At 43.8% G+C, this 16,448-nt stretch overlaps 1 protein-coding gene across 1 annotated transcript in view; it reads left to right on the top strand.

Annotated features, from left to right (window-relative positions):
* Positions 1–14,870, top strand: part of MLXIP (MLX interacting protein) — a gene marked incomplete at its 5' end in the record, with an annotated part of 19,274 nt that extends 4,404 nt beyond the window's left edge. Inside the window, 11 exons of the mRNA XM_010135134.1 lie at positions 59–148; positions 974–1,065; positions 1,210–1,873; positions 5,781–5,902; positions 6,590–6,776; positions 7,528–7,652; positions 9,053–9,148; positions 10,894–11,021; positions 12,056–12,179; positions 13,933–14,062; positions 14,749–14,870. Of these exons, the coding sequence (XP_010133436.1) occupies positions 59–148; positions 974–1,065; positions 1,210–1,873; positions 5,781–5,902; positions 6,590–6,776; positions 7,528–7,652; positions 9,053–9,148; positions 10,894–11,021; positions 12,056–12,179; positions 13,933–14,062; positions 14,749–14,870 (1,880 nt within the window). The remainder of the gene's footprint in view (positions 1–58; positions 149–973; positions 1,066–1,209; positions 1,874–5,780; positions 5,903–6,589; positions 6,777–7,527; positions 7,653–9,052; positions 9,149–10,893; positions 11,022–12,055; positions 12,180–13,932; positions 14,063–14,748) is intronic.
* Positions 14,871–16,448: the final 1,578 nt, after the last annotated feature.

Genomic DNA, 16,448 nt, shown 5'->3' with positions numbered 1-16,448 from the left:
CTGCTGTTCCTGTGCGAGTGACGTGAAGCTAATCTAATGTGTCTCCTGAATTTTGCAGCACACTTAGGAAATGCTGATATGATTCAACCAGGGCTTATTCCTCTCCAGCCAAATTTTGATTTTATGGATACTTTTGAGCCTTTTCAGGGTAAGGATCATATATATAGTCAATTAATTTCTTTAAAATTGCAGTGATTTATGAACTCATTTTTAACAGAAGATTAAACATTTCAGGTATTTACTCTCTTTAGAAGGCAGGAGGTTTGAGTGAAAGGTGAAGAACACTAGATGTATGTTTTCATTGTTCATTGTTTCAATGACTCCCTTGTTACTGTGAACCCAGTCCTTTAGTTACCTGGTTTGAGAATCACTTTCGGATTGTTTATTCCAACGTTTGAAGCTGGTTCTTAATTTGACTTTCGAAAGAATAGCATTTAGACCTTAAATCATTGAGTAGTTAAAGCTAGAACATCAGATGGGGACAGAGAACACAGAGAATTGCTAAAGGTTTTTCCATTTAACACTTCTTAGCAGTGAAGTGATTTAACACTTTGTTTGCCTTGGACATTTCCTTGGACTCTCCAGAATTGCATATGACATTAAACTGCTGCTAACTACGTCGGTTACGGATCTTCATGACAGTCAAAAGTCACATCTGTTTGCTGGGCCTGCACGCAGTCTGCATCAGATAACTGAATTTTGTGGGACTGCACTGAGAATCAGCTCTTGGCTGTCTGCATGTAGGTGAACCTTAAACAGCGGAGTGATTTTGGGGTTATCCTCAGCTTGCATGAAATCTTCCTCTGGAAGACAACAGTTCACTGCTCAGTCAGCAGCAGCTGTATGAAGCAAAAATCTTGTGGTTTCATTATTTGCTAAATAATACTGATGGTCCTGTGAATTTTATTATCTAGCAATGCTGTACCTCGAGTATGAAAAGTAGAACATTAATAGGTGACTTTTCATATTTCAGATTTATTCACGCCCAGTCGTTCTAGTAATTATTTCCCTTCTGTGTCTGCTGTCAGCTCGGCTACAACAGAAAGCAGCAGCCATTCTTCCCAGGTAAGAGAGGTGTTCAAAAGAACCTCATCTCAGACACATATGTGCTGTGAAGGCTCTGATATGAGCCGTGTCCTTCTCAGAAGGAGTTCAGGGAAAAGTTTCAGGGGTCATGTCTTTATCTGTAATGTTTTTCTTCTCCGTCAGTCTCCTGTCCTGCCATCGGGTTCATTGCCCAGTACGCTTCCAGCAGAGAACATCAGTGACGGACTGATTACTTCCTCAGTACCTGCTCCAGTCATTCCTGATGTTGGCACTGACCAGTGCTCCGGCATTAGAAGCGGGGGATCTTTCATCCAGCCAGCGGACTTCACTCCCGACTCATCTCTCAGCGGGCCACAAACTTTTATGCCAGTGTTTCAGACACCCTTGCCACTGCTTCAGCCTGCGACACAACAGCACCAGTCCCCATTGCCTACAGTACCTCTGAATTCTAGCTTAAGCTCTCCACCTGCTGCGTTTGCTGCACCAGAAACCCAGAAGTTTGGCCTCTGTGAATCCACAGTTATCACCCACACAGCTTCTGCTACGCTGACCCACAATGCCCCTGCCACCACCTTCAGCCAGAGCCAGAACCTTGTCCTGGCAACACAGCAGCCAGGTGCAGGGGTGCCTTGTAACCTGGCTTTCCAGACTACTGTCCTGCAGGGGCAGCCCCGGCCCCAGCTCCAGTCCCAACTGACATTTGCACTCCCCAAAGTTGTTCCTCTGGCCTGTGCTGGGACAAGGCCCAAACAGTCACAAAAAATAGTGCCTGCTCCGAAGCCTGAAACAGTGTCCTTATTGTTAAAGAATGCCTTCATCACCCCAGGTGAGGAGCACTGGTGGGTGACGTTTTCCTTTTCTGAATGGGGCTAGCAGGAGGGAAGAGATCTTCTTGTTTTTCTTGGTTTATATAATAAGTAAAAATACAGTTTCGGGGGGGGTCCAAGGAACCTCTGAATTGCTGGTGTGTTGCTATGCTGTTCAATGGGCTGCTCTGGACTGCTGTGGGGTTTGAAAGCAGTTTGGTTGTGAGTGTGAAAAGCCGACCTTTTAAAGTTAGTGCTGGGCTGTATAGATGCATCAGCATGTGGGGCGACTAAAACTGTGTGCTCCTGCCCCGTGGAACCCTTGGTTTAGATGTTTAATGATGTTGTGATTAACCCTGCTCCTCAGAGCAGTCAACCACAGTAGAGAAGGAGATGGCAGGGAAATAGCGTGGGATGGAGGGTGGCAGATCTGTCCCTGTCACTGACTCAGCTGGTTGCCCTGGACAGGTCACTGTGCCTGCATCACTGTAACAGCAGGGTTCCGGTGTGCATTGTTTGGTAATACTTGGGCATATTCTGACACTCGTCTTAGTGAAACTCTCCAAGGACAGTGTTGGCAGGGGAGCAGCTGTTGAAGAAAACCACAGTACTGGTCCAGATGGAAGTGTGTGCTCCATCACTCATCCATCATCAGTGCTCCCTGGCAGGAACGGGATGATGACAGTCAGTCCCTCCAGTGAGGAAGGACTAAGAACAAGCAGGGGGAGCTGGAGATCTTTGTCTCAGGCAATCTACAGGCTTGAGATGCTGTCAGGGGCACGTGGTTTCCAGTTCAGGGTAGGAGTGCCTGACTGATTGCTAGGACCTCCACGGTGGATGTGGTTTGGAGCCATTGGCACTGTGCAAGGCTAAGAATAGCAACTGTGAGCAGAGAGAGTTTTACTTGTGGTGGTTCTTATGGGAAAGCTCAAGGCTAGAGAAGGACAGGCAGTACATTTTTTTCTTGGGATTATTGCACACTGTTTTTAGACTCGTGCTGGCTGGGGGCCAAGTGACTTCAGCCACCCAAAATGTGCAACAATAATCCAAGAAAAACCCTGCCTGGAGGAGTATTGTTGAAACAGCTTTACTAAGGAGTAGGTGTGTCTGCCAGGGCTGGGCATCATGGTTATCCTCCAAAAAAAAAAAAAAAAATCACTGTTCAGGAGGGGAATAGACCCAAGGATCTAATTGTAGCATGTAGCTAGGAACAAGCTGGCCCATTATTAATAGCACCAGGGTGTCACTGGCAGTGTTTCTGTCTATAGTACATTACAAAGCGTGAGTCCATGTACCTTCAGCAGTCAGGACGTGCATTTCTCACCTAGTAAAGCAATGTCGGCAACTCGCCTTTTCAGAAGGTTTTTATTCCTAGCTTGGGTTGTTCCTCACCCCGTATATCACTTTCCCAATACTTCATCAGTTACTTCTGAACCATCACAACAAACATCTTTGCTTCTCATCTAGATTTGAAGTTGTTGCTGTTTTTCATTCCTGACAGCAGTGTGGGTTAAGGGATGTCAGCGCTCCTAAACTGCTGGGCACCAAGCTCAGAGGGCACAGCCACAATTTTGTGTAAAGACTAGGGCTTTATTTTTGGCAATAGAATAACCATCAGCACTTGTAACTAAGGCATTTATGCTTGTCATTGGTGCTCAGGACAAACAAATGATCTCATGACTATTGAACAAATCGCCCTATAACCTGTTAGAAAGATGTGTAACATTTACTGCCCTGTGGTACAAGGACTCAAACCTGCACAGATTGTCTCAACAACGTGTGAGACTTCACATGGGAAAGAACTCTGCTACCACCGCTTCAGCGTAAATGTTCTGGTTTTGAGAGGAAGGCTGCAAAAGATGCATGTGTAGGATAGAAACACGAAGAATCTAAAGGGGCATCTAAATACGTGCTGGTTGTTAGAATGTGGAAGTTGGAAACAGCCAGTTTGTGCAGCAGCATTAATGCACTGGTGAGAGCAGGCTCGCTAGCTCGTAGAGATGTCGTAAGTCTGGCTCAACATTAGTGAACCGTGAAGGAGTTGTGATTCCAGCTTTATGTGTGGGAACACTCAGATGAAGAATGAGCTCCCTGTGTCAGTGACAGTGCTCTCTGCCAGACAGACCCATGCGAGGGCTGACCAAGGTTTGTGCAGTCCGCAGGCCTTTCTGAGAGAGGCTGTACAGAAACCAGAGTTAGTTCAAAACGCCATTGGTGGTCACAGATGACGCAGCAGGGGAGGACACGGTAGATACTTCACACATCTCCCTGTTCTGCTGCGTGTGCCCTTCGATACCCTGATGCTGAGCTGCAGAGGTAAGAGCTCAGTTGACTGAGCTGTTGCGATACTTTTCATACATCGTGGCTTTGTTAGTACTGTTAAGAAATACTAGTTGTTTAGCTTCAGTAAGTTTTCAATGGAATGAATCGCTCTATTTAGCATTAGGACGCAGGGGTTACAGCATAATGTGTGGTTTGTTCAGCATTACTTAGCAGGAGTAGCTGGATGTGTGGCCTCAGGCCACAAGCTGTGAACTTTCACCTAGATGTGCTGAGCTTTTGCCTAGTAAAGCAAAACAGGACCCCCAGAGCCAGCACAAACCGGAGGACAAGGAGGCTGCAACCATCAGCAGAAGCTGCAACGCGATAAGAACAGTTAATGGCCTACCTGGAGACAAGAGAAGGAATGCAATAAGGTCTTAGAACCAGAAGTCACCAGTGGACCTAAAGGCACATGAAGAGTGCGAGGGGCGGATACATGGATTGTAAGGGTGTGGTTGCCCAGAGATTTCTCTGTTCGCGGTCCCTCTTCAGAGGCACCCATCTCGAGCTCTTCCTGCTGCTGTACCTCTCAAATTACCTTTTTTTAATGGAATCTGGTACCTGAGACCCTGTTGTGGGTCCAAACTGCGGGGATAATACCATCCGAATGAATGTGTGTGTGTCAAGGAGTCAATTGGGGCGCCCGTCAACTCACTGGAACTGCCCTCTGCGAAGGGACTTAGGTCCTAGCAGTACAGTCTGGGGTGGTGTGAAAGTGACTTCCTGAGTCTGAACTTGGACACCTGGACAGTGCAGATCACTTAACAATACAGAGGAGAGCTGAAGCCAAAGCGGACTAGAATGAAACGGAGTAAGTTTGGTGTAGACTTCTCAAAAAACAGATAGAAACTGTGTCTTCGCGTGGTCCTTCCCTTAGGACCAGTATAGGATTGACATTCAGTATAGGTAATTCGCATTCTTTCTAAAGTCTGGGCAAGAACAGTGTCAGCATTAATGCCGTGTCAGTGACTGTATGTCTGCACTGGTTAAACTGGACCTTCACAGATTGGTGTGTTAGACTAGAGTACGGAAGGGGTGTAAAAAATCCGGTGAAAAAATCAGGAGCAAGGATCTTGATTCCTGTCATGGGAGCAAGCCTTCTGTCCAGACTTTTTTGTGAGAATTTTTTTGGAACTTAATTGCTTCTATTCACAATTCTCTCTGCAGGGTTGGACAGCTAGAAGCTCTGGTTCTTTAACCTATTTTCTGGAATTTTGGTGCTGATTCCCAATCGGTTTGATTGCCTTGTGCTTGGGTGTCACGTAAAGCAGCTGTAAAATGAGGTAGTGAAAGAAACTAGTACAGCAAAGTGCTGAGGAAGAAAATGAAGACACTTTGCACCTTCTTGCTTTACTGGGTACCTTTGTAAATTCACCTCAAAACAGTGAGAGCGGTGCCAGAAGCCTCAGAAGTAACGGGTGTGTTAGAGTCCTTTGTATCAGATTAATGGGATTGAGATCATCACAAAAATGGTGGCACTTTGTATTGCGATGAGAGAGTACTGAATAGGTGCCTGTTAATCCATTCCCCTCTTCAATGACAAGTTATGACAAGCTTTCTTTTTTTTTTTTTGTCTCATTAACTGTTCTAACTTGTGTTCTTCAGCTGCCTTTCAGGGACAGTCCAGAGCTGTGATTGTAACTTCAGCACCTTTAAAAAGAGAGGGGATTTTGACGCCAGCCACGTCTCAGTCTAATGTTGCAATTGCACCAGCTGGAATTGTCAGAGTAAGGAGAAGAAAAAAAATATATTTGTGTTTTAGGCCTTCTATTTGCAAGTAGTTAGAGCCATAATGTGCTCAGGAGGGTAACTAGTCTCCTAAATCTCACCTGTTATCCAGCATATGCATTTGTGCATTCAGCATTGTGTTTGCTTATTTTTAATTTAACTTTTATGGGCCCAGAAGCACTGTCTAGTCTTCATGGGCTCAGCAGTAAGATTACAAAGAGGCATGTATGCACAGTACTATGAACGTGGATGGCTTGTGCTTTTCATTAATCGTGCAGAAGGAACCCAGGCTGTTACCTTTCCACTTACGTGTTGGAAAGCATGCCTTGAGTATCTAAGTGGGTTTCCCAATATGCTGTATGCAGGAAGATGGAATTAGGCTTTAGTATGTTATGCTGTTGATGTGTTGTAATACTGCTTTAAGTTATGGAAGGATACTGGTCTCCTGCCAGAAGTCTGACTTCAGTGCCTGCCAATTCCTTATATATTAGCCCTTGTTTCATGTCATCAGATTGTTAATCATGTATTAATTTGTTACTTTTAGTGGAAGGCAAGGTAACAAATCTCTCTCTCTTTCTCTCTCCCCCCTTCCTCCTTTCTCTCATCCCTTCTCTCCCTCTGCCCCATCCCCCTCCTCTTTTTCCTTCTCTGTGTTTTTCTCTATGCTATTTCTATGCTGTTCCCAGGCTCCCGGGGTGACGGAGTTCCGTAGTAACATTCTGGTTGGTCCAGCACAGCGAGCACCAAGTAGCCAACAAACCCAGTCCACAGTTTCACATCTCTTCTCTCCTAGTGTAGTCCAGGATGTGTTGGTGAAAGGAGAGAAAATCCCTTCCCACAGTAGCAGTTCACAAGTTCCCTCACCTACACCTAGTAAGTTAGAAAGCTGTGAGCATCCTCTCCCCTGCACATGTGAGTGTGTATCCATTGGTTAGGCAGCATCTAAACGGGCCTTGGGGATCCCTGGATAGCCTTTGAAGGAAAAGCTTTTTAGGCCCTTCTACCCTGCAGCTTCAACTACATCCACTTGTTTGCATTTTTTGTCTTAAACTGCTGTGCAGCGTTCCCACAAACTGTGATTTTGCGCTTCCTGTAAGCGGGTCCTTTCAGAAAGGACGTGCTGTCAGAGTTGGTAAGAAATTAAACCCGTTGGAAAGGCGTCTGTGTAGAAAGTGCTGAATAGGTTTGTTGTTCGGTATCCTAACTGTAATGTTGATTGGAGGATCTCAGACACAATCCTTGTTATCAGTAGGTAAGTGCAAAGACTCCCTGTGCATGCCTGTTGACAGAGCCGTCTCTGGGCTAGTTTTAGAGACACAATGCTGGTTTTGCTGGTAAATGGCTTCTAAGTGTTATCGTCATGTCCCAGGCCCTTAGAGCCTCAAATGGGGGAGTCTAGCAGGATGGTGGAGTTGCTCCATGTTCAGCATGGGTTTGCTTGCAGTGTGTGTGTGAAAGCTTTCCCAGCAATCTTGACATTTTCCAGCATGTGGTTGCTGCATCAATGGGTGTAATTTGGTTGCCGACTGCATTTCAGTTCAATTCTGCGTAGAAACTGCTCAGCAGTTACATTTACTACAGAAAGTTGTTTGTTAATGTGACTTGTCTTTCTTCCTTTATGAAGGCCGAGACTGTCAGAATTCAGGCCAAGCTTCCCCCTGCACCTCTGAGCAGAGCCCCAGTCCACAGTCTCCCCAGAACAGCTGCTCAGGAAAACCTGCCACTGACCCTAATACGGCTGCGTTTAAGGTGTGTGTCCTTTCCCTTGTGTTCTTGTCAGAACACTTCCTGTGACGGTAGGAGAAACTCATCCACAAGAACCAGCTGATGCAGGACAATCAGCCGTAACTCTCTTGTTCATTCTGCTGTGAAGGGGAGCATTACTAAACTGTTTGCAAGTGCCATCCCCTTTGTGGCTTCTCTGTACACCCTGAGTTGATGCTATTTGATTACTCACAGGGCCGAAAGGTAAGTTTAAATGCTTGCAGCCTGCAATAACACTCAGTTCTGGTTCTGCTGCAGAGGAGAATCACAGCTGCCTGCCCCTTGCTGAGCACGCTGCGGGTTCTTCATGAAAGCCTGCAGTTAGTTGTGTGGTGGAAATGCTCACAGCCAGCAGTTGCAGCCTGTTCTTGCTGCTGGAGAGCAAGTTAACAAAGGAGCAAATTGTTAGGACCAGCCGATGGTGCACAAGGGGCCACTAGATGGAGGAGTATTCCTAAAAGTAAGGGTGCTGCAGGGAGATGGGCTGTACAGCTGTTTAAACTCACCTGCCTCGACAGGAACTGCTTTGGATGTGTGCTGTTAGCAGCCTTCTTGTGAGCTGAGAGAGAAACAGCAATGTTCGCCCGTCTCTAGGTGTGTGGTGTTCTGCTCCTCTGCATTGCTGGTTGGACCAAACAGTTCTCTACTGTGGGTAACATTGTTTTTTCTGTTTGGCAAGGCATAGAGGGCACTGCAAATCCCAGTTTTGCTCTTGAACCTGCATTTAGTATAGTTTTGGGCACCATTTCACTGCTTTACTACATCGTTTTCTTCCAATTATAAAGTGAGGTGATGGTGAGCCACCACCAGAAAGACCAGCTCTGCCATGAATCCATTCTCAGAGTACAAACTTCCTGTTTTCTTCCAAGAATTTGGGTGGAGACAACTTCTAAGTTTGTAATGCTACAAATGACAATGCTGGTTCCTGACAAAGCCTGTATCCTCAAGGTATACCAGAGCTGTGGATTCTTCTTTATTTTTGTCAGACTGCCTGTTACATCAGTAGACGTTATGTATATATGAGGAATAAATGATACAGACTGTTTTAAACTTAAAGGCTTCAACAAGATCCTAACTGATTACATACCTCAAAAATGGGAATTGGTCTTCAGAAAAGGAAATTGTATAGTAGTCTTAGATAGGATTTTTTTTTTTACTCTAGAAAGAAATTCTGCAAGGTTTGGAATTGAATTTAATACATGGGATGCTTCCTTTTAATAACTTAAATCATTGTTTGCAAATTTATGGTCATGTGGCTATGACTAGGAAGACTATTAATGCCACAACTCAGCAAAAAATGACACTGAATTCCAATAGTTGAAATATTTGTAGCAGTTGAATGGTAAAGGAGAACAGCATAGACTGAGCTTATTTTATTTATGCAGAATCGAAGAATGAAGCATATTTCAGAACAAAAGCGAAGGTTTAATATCAAGATTGGTTTCAGTACTCTGTCCAGCTTGGTTTCCAGCTCCAAGTCGGTAAGTAACTTGGCAGCTCTGATAGTTTAATATGGAATAGGAGAAGGAGCCATTCTAGACTTGTTAATAAATTTAGTCTCTTCACTGTTGACTGAGAATGTGAAGATACTTGGACTGAGGGACTTGGACAGGAAGAGTAATAAACCCATGGCTTATAGTCAAAAGAGCGTGTGAAAGTGCTTCATCTTTTAGTCGTTGTTCTACTGATGCACCTTCAAACTTTGAACAAGTCTTGTCTGATGAGATGGTGCAGCTTTAAAGCCAACAGGGAAAGAAGAAAACCTGATCTTTGCAAACCGTGCTCTTGGGACCCCAGTAACGAAGATTTTTGTCACGTTTACAGCATAAGATGACTTCACATTTACTGTTACGTCACCTTTCTTCTCTCACACCGTCTTTTTAGACCCATTCTGGATAGGTTCTGTCCCCGATATCTGGACTCAGAAAAGCTGTGGCCAGCCAGCATTGTGCGCTCATTCTGCCTGAACCATGAGCCGGCCAGAGGCCAGGTAGATGCTGTGGTATGCTTCTGGGCCTGGCTTAATATGCCTCGACACGTGGCTTGAGCCAATACACCCACCTATGAGCGCAGCTTATGGTGCAGGCTTCACGCCATGCTCACCACAGCTGAGAGCACGGCAGAGCATCCAGGTGTGCTTGCAGATACTGTTGAAACATGTCAGCGAGCCAGAGGAAGAATAAAAAAGTGAGATTACTAAAACGTCGTACACCAATGAGATCTCTGCCTCCCAGGAGGAGTCAGGAGCCTGGCCAGCTCAGATGATTTTTTTTTTTTTTCCTGTCACCTGTCTTTTGTGCATAGATTTACAAAGAAAAAATTTCCAACTGGCTTGTCATTGTCAAACGACTTTGCCCAAATTAAGAACGTGTTCTGACTACACTGGTGAACTTAGTTCACTGAACTGAAACCAGAATAAGTGAAACGCAGACTTGTCTGCACAGCACAATTCTACATGTCCTTTCAATACCAATACCTTTTGAAACAAGGAAAATATGAAAGCTTATTGTGCAGCACATTGATTTGTTTACATGATTTTTATAGTTTTATACATGTAGGTCATAAGTTATCAGAATTTCACTGCCTGATTTGAATAGTCTATTTGAAAGGTAATCAGTTTCCAAAACTCAGCTTTAGAAAAAGGTCTGATTATTTTATTTCTTGAGTAGAGTTTTAATTCATTCCTCAAAACTGAGGAGTATTTATAAAAATATCTGTGACACTGTTTCTGTCTCCTTTGGTGATAGCTGGGACTATGTTACCTTCTGTTTAATAACTTCAGGTTTTTTCCAAATAAAAAAATCCATATTGTCAAGGTCAAACAATGCTTCTATTAGCTCTATTAATCTATCAGCAGACATAGCACGTCCTTCAGTACTTAAGTAAGAACTGTAAATATTTTCAAGGGGGTAGGTAATGAAATTAAAACATTTTAAATTTTTAAAATTCTTTTTTCAACAAGGTAGCCAAAATGTAATTTGTGGAAGAAGCAATCACTGCACCTGCATTTCTCTGTGTTAGTGTGCAAACAGGAGACGGGGGAATGAAGAGTTTCTTATTGTCTGAAGTGTTTTCCTCTGCCTGTATGTGTGTCTTTGCACACAGTGAAGGAAGCTTAAGAGAAGGTGCTGAAGTGCTTTCCTGGGTGTTACAGCAGGTTAGGGGCAAAACTTCACCTGTCCAGCTTTGTTCCAGAAAGTGAGCTCTATGTTTGTGTTTGGTCTAGATCAGCCATGCAATCACACTCCAGAAAACAGTAGAATATATCGCTAAACTGCAGCAGGAAAGAACACAGATGCAAGAGGAAACGAGGCGCCTTCGGGAAGAAATCGAGGAGCTAAACGCTGCCATCATGTGAGATTTGGGGAGCTTTTTGTAACGAAGCAGAGCAGCTTGAGCGTTGCTTTGGCTGACAACAGGGAACGTCTGCCTCAGATGGGTATTGGACAGTGGAGTTGCTACCAGCCTCCAAAACAAAAGCGTAGTTGCTGTGGCATGGGCGTTGGTAGCAAACCGTGTGGATTTTCAGCAAGCTCTGAGCGTGAACGCACCACAGTGGCAGTATCAGAAATGGTGCTTCGGGTCAGTTAGAAAAATTCTGAGAAGCCAGTGACTGTGCTTTCCTAACGCTATGCTTACTGCGTGATCGAACACTCTTTACTCTTCATGATGGCTTTGCTGCAGTTTCCTTTCCAAATGCAGTCAGTTTTCATAGGAAAATACGGTTGAGTATGTATGACTTGGAATCACGGAGCTTGTCACTGGCTGAACGTAACTCTGATAAGTCTCTTCGCCTTCCTGGTGCCTCAGTTTCCTCTGTGGGTTTACAATACTTATGTACGTGGAGAACCCCAGTGGTTTTTCTTCCATCTCCAGAAGTGTTAGGCTTAGGCATTATGTTCTACTTACCAGCAAATCAAAATCTGGTTATTTTTCTTTAAAAGTGTGATGCCTTCTGTTTTGGTTTTAATTTAAATTGATCTGTTTTTTAAGAGTATCTGTCACATTTTCTTCTTCAACATTACTCAGGAGTAACTTTGTAAATTTTTCCTTGACTCCTAATGTGCCTTTTCCTAATTTGATACCAAAAAGTACTTGGTTCGATGTTATATCTTGTTTTCAGTCTGGTTGATGGTAATGGGGAGTATGTAGCAGCCAAAGAAATAGCTTTGCTACATGAATGTAGACAAAATTATTGGGAAAACAGTATGTATTCCTGGCTCTAACTATTAAGTTGGGGGGGGGCGGGGGCGGGGGGGCGTTGTCATGCACTGGGATGCTGCTTCAGTCAGGGATACTGGGGATAAACACTCTTCTTGCTATAATTGATTCTGGAAGAGAAGCATGTCCTTTCTGGTGGGGATTCTGACCTCGGAACATCTTTTCAGTTCTTGCCAACAGCAGCTCCCTGCTACTGGGGTTCCCGTAACATGGCAAAGATTTGACCACATGAGGAGGATGTTTGATGAGTATGTGAGAAGCAGGACCCTGCAGAACTGGAAGTTTTGGATTGTATCCTTTTTTATCAACCTGCCGAACCTGAGGTTTGGTGCTAATATATTTAGAGCCAAGAACTCTGGATTCTGATGCTGTGACTTTAAGCCAAGGTGTTTAAGTAACATATGTCTTCAGTTTTCCTTCACATCTGCGTGTGAATGTGAATCCTTGCCTTAGGCTGTCAAGAGCAGAACTTGTTCACCTAAAAATATGGGAGGTAACTTGCAAGTCAGATGCAATGCGAAGGCCAGGTTTACTTGGTGGGTTAGTATGCTGCAGGAAACAATCAGCTGCTTCTGTCACTGTAGCTCTTGTCTTGTGGAAAAACTGAGTAGAGAATAACAGAGATTTTGGGGGGGAAAAATTACAAACAATTATTGGAGCTGTTAAAATCACAGTTTTAAAAACTTGCACCTTTCTCTTTTTTTCATTTTCTTCCTTTTTTTTAGTTTTCTGTTTGTCTTTTGTCGCAGCAGTGAATCAACTGCAAGTGAGACGCTTGTAGAAAGTGACGGAGATTATCAGGGATGAAGATGTAATTTTGGATGGCTGGGTTTTGTAGTATTTGGGGAAAGACAAAGCCTTTTGTAGTTGGGGCAAGAGAAGGCTGATAGGCAAAGTCATGTTCCCAAACATACTTTTACATGTGACTGTAACAGAAGAGTTGTTTAACAGCTGGATGAATCCTTATCACATGCTGACATATTTCAGGATGTCTTACAGTAAAAGCTGACAAGGTCCAGGGGTGAGTGTTAATAATAATGATAAAAAATCTTCTCCTCATGAAATGACAGAGAGCAAAGGGCAGTTTCATTACAAATATGAAAATACTGTAGTTTCTGTTACATATAGGAGGGAAATGAGTAATCTGGTCTTGAGCTACTAGAGGTAGCCCAAGAACAGAATACTCTTGACTATTAGAATATCAATAGAATAATACCCATGCTGTTCTTCCAGTCAGTCTGTAGAGGTCCATAAGGGCATGCAAATCCCCTCAAGTACTCCAGGCAACTCTTAAACCCATCTTGATTGTCAGTCTCGGTGAGAAAGGCGGGGGTGCATGACAACGCTGAGATTTGTTAGGCCGTATTCTCACATGCTGCTGACTGTAGTCAGAAAATCCTGTCTGGAGTAACAAGGTAAAACCACAGATTCTGAGCCTTCAGATGAGTTTTATCAACCAACCAGCTTCTGAAATAAATGTACCCTGTATGCTGGCGTCTCCTCAGTGAATTAGCATGGTGATGTTATAACAAGCTGTTTTGAGTTCAGTATGGTGACCATTCCAGGAAAGCTCGTCTGGAAAGCCTGGGAGCTGAGGCCAGCTGAGGCTTGTGGTGGTGCTCTGTATGTTTTGATACGCTACAGCCTAAGAATCTTGTCTGCTCCTTTTCCTGCCAGGAATATTATTGCCAGCTCCAGACCCATCCTTCCAAGCTGTGGCAGATAGAGTCAAAAGAAAAGCCTGGCAGTCCTCAGAAGTTTCAGATACTCCTGCACTTGCAACAGTGCCACGGTGTGCTGTTTGTTTGTAGGAGATTGGGTGAGCTGAACAGGAATTCTCAAAAAAATAATGAGCACCACTAGAAACTGAGGTTTGTCTTAATGTTACAGATCTCAAAGTTGTTTTTGAACGGTTGCTATCCCTCTAGTAGTTGAAGTCCATTTGGAAGTCCATTGTTTTCTCTGCAGCCCAAGCAGCAGTAGCCTTTCCCATGGAATGTCTTGAACTCCTTTGTTGTCTCCCTTAACACCTGATGATTTGCAGTTCAGCATTATTATTAAGCCATTGTTTGAGTCCTTCAATGGGATGGTTTCCACAACAAGTTTGAAGGATCTAAATCAAACTGCAATGGCCTGGTTGGATCAGCACTGCCCTCTTCCTGTTCTGAGGCCAAGTAAGTGAAGTTCTATCCAGCAGTTGTTCCAGATCGTAGAAAGTGAGACCATACATTATACTATTTCTTGGAAGTCAGAAGGTGACAAAGAAAGCACGTGATGCTGAATATGACTTACAGTTCCTTTTTGTTATCTCAGTGGAAAAATAACAACCTCCTCCGAAGACTTAGTTGCATGCTTAGCTCTGAACAGAAAAAAAAAAAGTCAACAATTTGCTGAATATAGATAACGGAATTTAAGTAGTCTCAAGCTGCATTTGAATTTCCAGTACTCCACTCTGATTGGAGTAAATCTGTCAGTCCGATTTATCTCAAGCTATGAGAGCAGAATTCAGAGATTTGTATTCATGTGACCTTCCATTTGGGCAGGATTGCTTGAGCCTTTCCCCCTTGCAATTCAGCAAGTATTCACATTTACAGTTCTGATTGCCAAGGGGTGCTCTTTTTGGTGGAAGAAACAGGTGGGTTTTCTAAAAGTCCTAGATCTCCATTCATCGTTCCTTGGGCATGGTTCTTGCACATCTGTTCCTGGCTGTCTCTGGGTGTTGAGGTGTGCGTGTTTTGCAGAATTACTTCCATAATTCTTGCCACGCGTAACAGCATTCCAGCACCCACATAGCGTCCCACATGGATCATGCAGTCAGACTGATGACTTTTCTTGATACTTTACTGACTTTTTGTTACAGTGGTGCTGAACACCCTCCGGCATCTAAGTACAACCACCTCGATTCTGTCAGATCCATCGTGCCTGCCGGAGCAAGCCGCCGAAGCAGTTATCAAGATGAACAAAGCAGCTGGCGAAACCTAACAACCAAAGACGATATGTTGCTTACACAAGGGATGGAGATCCACCAGCCCCGTGGCCTGGCGAGTCTCCTTTCAGTTGGTGCACTTTAGAAAGCATTCTCTCCATCACCCGAGACGTTGTTCAGGGCATCTGGCTCTGCCTTCAGAATGTGTGGAAGTATGACGCAACGTCATAGCGGTTTGAACCTCTCCAGTGCTGTGCTGTACTCCATTAAGTGAGAAAACACCAAGCTCAGGTAAATCTAGCAGGTTTGAGTCCTGCAGGCAGCAATATATCTCCATCAATGCGGCATGCAGCTATATGCAACAAACATATTTCTATGAAACAGGTTCAAGTACTAAGTTCTCTGAAGTGTAAATCTTGTACACCAAGGAACTTTCTCTTCAAGGGGAAATACACTTTTGATTTTGTGCGATAAAATGTGCATTTTTTGTGTTCTGGTATTCAGTTCCATTTGTTTTACTTGAATAATGAAAACTGTTAAACAGGATCACATTAAAAACCAAAGGAGAAGAAAAATCCATCAGTGATGTCAACTTGTGGCAAAAATACTAGAATTAAAATCTCAGGCTGTGTTTTGTGTATTTTTATTTTAATGAGTGTATCATTGCATATGATCAGTTTCAAGACGTGATTTATTTTCTAGCAAATAAACTAGCTGGGTTTTATTATTTTTCCTGATACAGCCATCACGAGTGAGTAGCAGGCTGTGCAGGAAAGCAGTTTTAGATCACATAGGTTCTGCACTTAGGATAGACACATGAATTTCATACCCACTTAATCTGTGAACTGTTTTCTTGCACTCTGCAGAGCTCAGCTGCTTTCCTCGAAATAGGCACATATAAAACACATCCATAGTAAATGTAGTAGCGCTTCAGAGAGGAGAATTGAGTTTGTAATGTTAAGAAATTGGTGTTTTTGTAATCTCAAACTCTTTCAAACCACGTGGACTTGTAGTCAGTTCTTTGCTGCTTCATCTTTTCTGCTTGTTCTTTCTGCTGTTTATCTGAAGAACCTGAAGGACTCGCCTCAGTTTGGTCTGTAAGGGAAGGTTATGTTCAACAGATATTATAAAACATACAAAAAATATGTTTAAAACCCTAAATACTGCATGACATTTTTCTGTGGCAGTCTCAGCAAGTGCTGTGCTCTGATGCAGATAAACTGAGTTTCGTTAGAGCAGAGATAGTCTGTCCATCCTAAGATAGCTCTGATATTCTTTCTGGCTGATCATTCAGTCTGGAATGACCCTATGACCCTTGTAATTCCACTCATTACTTGATTCTGGTTCTGAAGAGCTATGCAAAGCGTGGGTGATGTTTCCCTGCTACCTCCCCTGTGTTGTTTTCTTCCAGTTTGTAAAGCAGCTGCCTAGGGGTGATCTGCAGGCTGTCCCAGGGCTAAAAAGAAGAGCAGCTAAAACACTTGGGCATTGCACTTGCTGGCACAGGGGTCAGTAGGTTCTCCTAAGGGGAATGTAGTTTTTCTCGGTGTCGTCCCCAATCTTCTCCACTTGGTGGGCCAAAGTTTAACAAGAAACAATAGGCTTTGGGGAGTGGGACTGAGCATGGAGAGTAT

This window comes from Buceros rhinoceros, unplaced genomic scaffold (assembly GCF_000710305.1).
Source record: "Buceros rhinoceros silvestris isolate BGI_N320 unplaced genomic scaffold, ASM71030v1 scaffold15944, whole genome shotgun sequence".
Taxonomy (NCBI): Eukaryota; Metazoa; Chordata; class Aves; order Bucerotiformes; family Bucerotidae; genus Buceros; species Buceros rhinoceros.
Note: the sequence above shows the minus strand (reverse complement) of the source record. Positions and strands in the feature narration are given on the sequence as shown.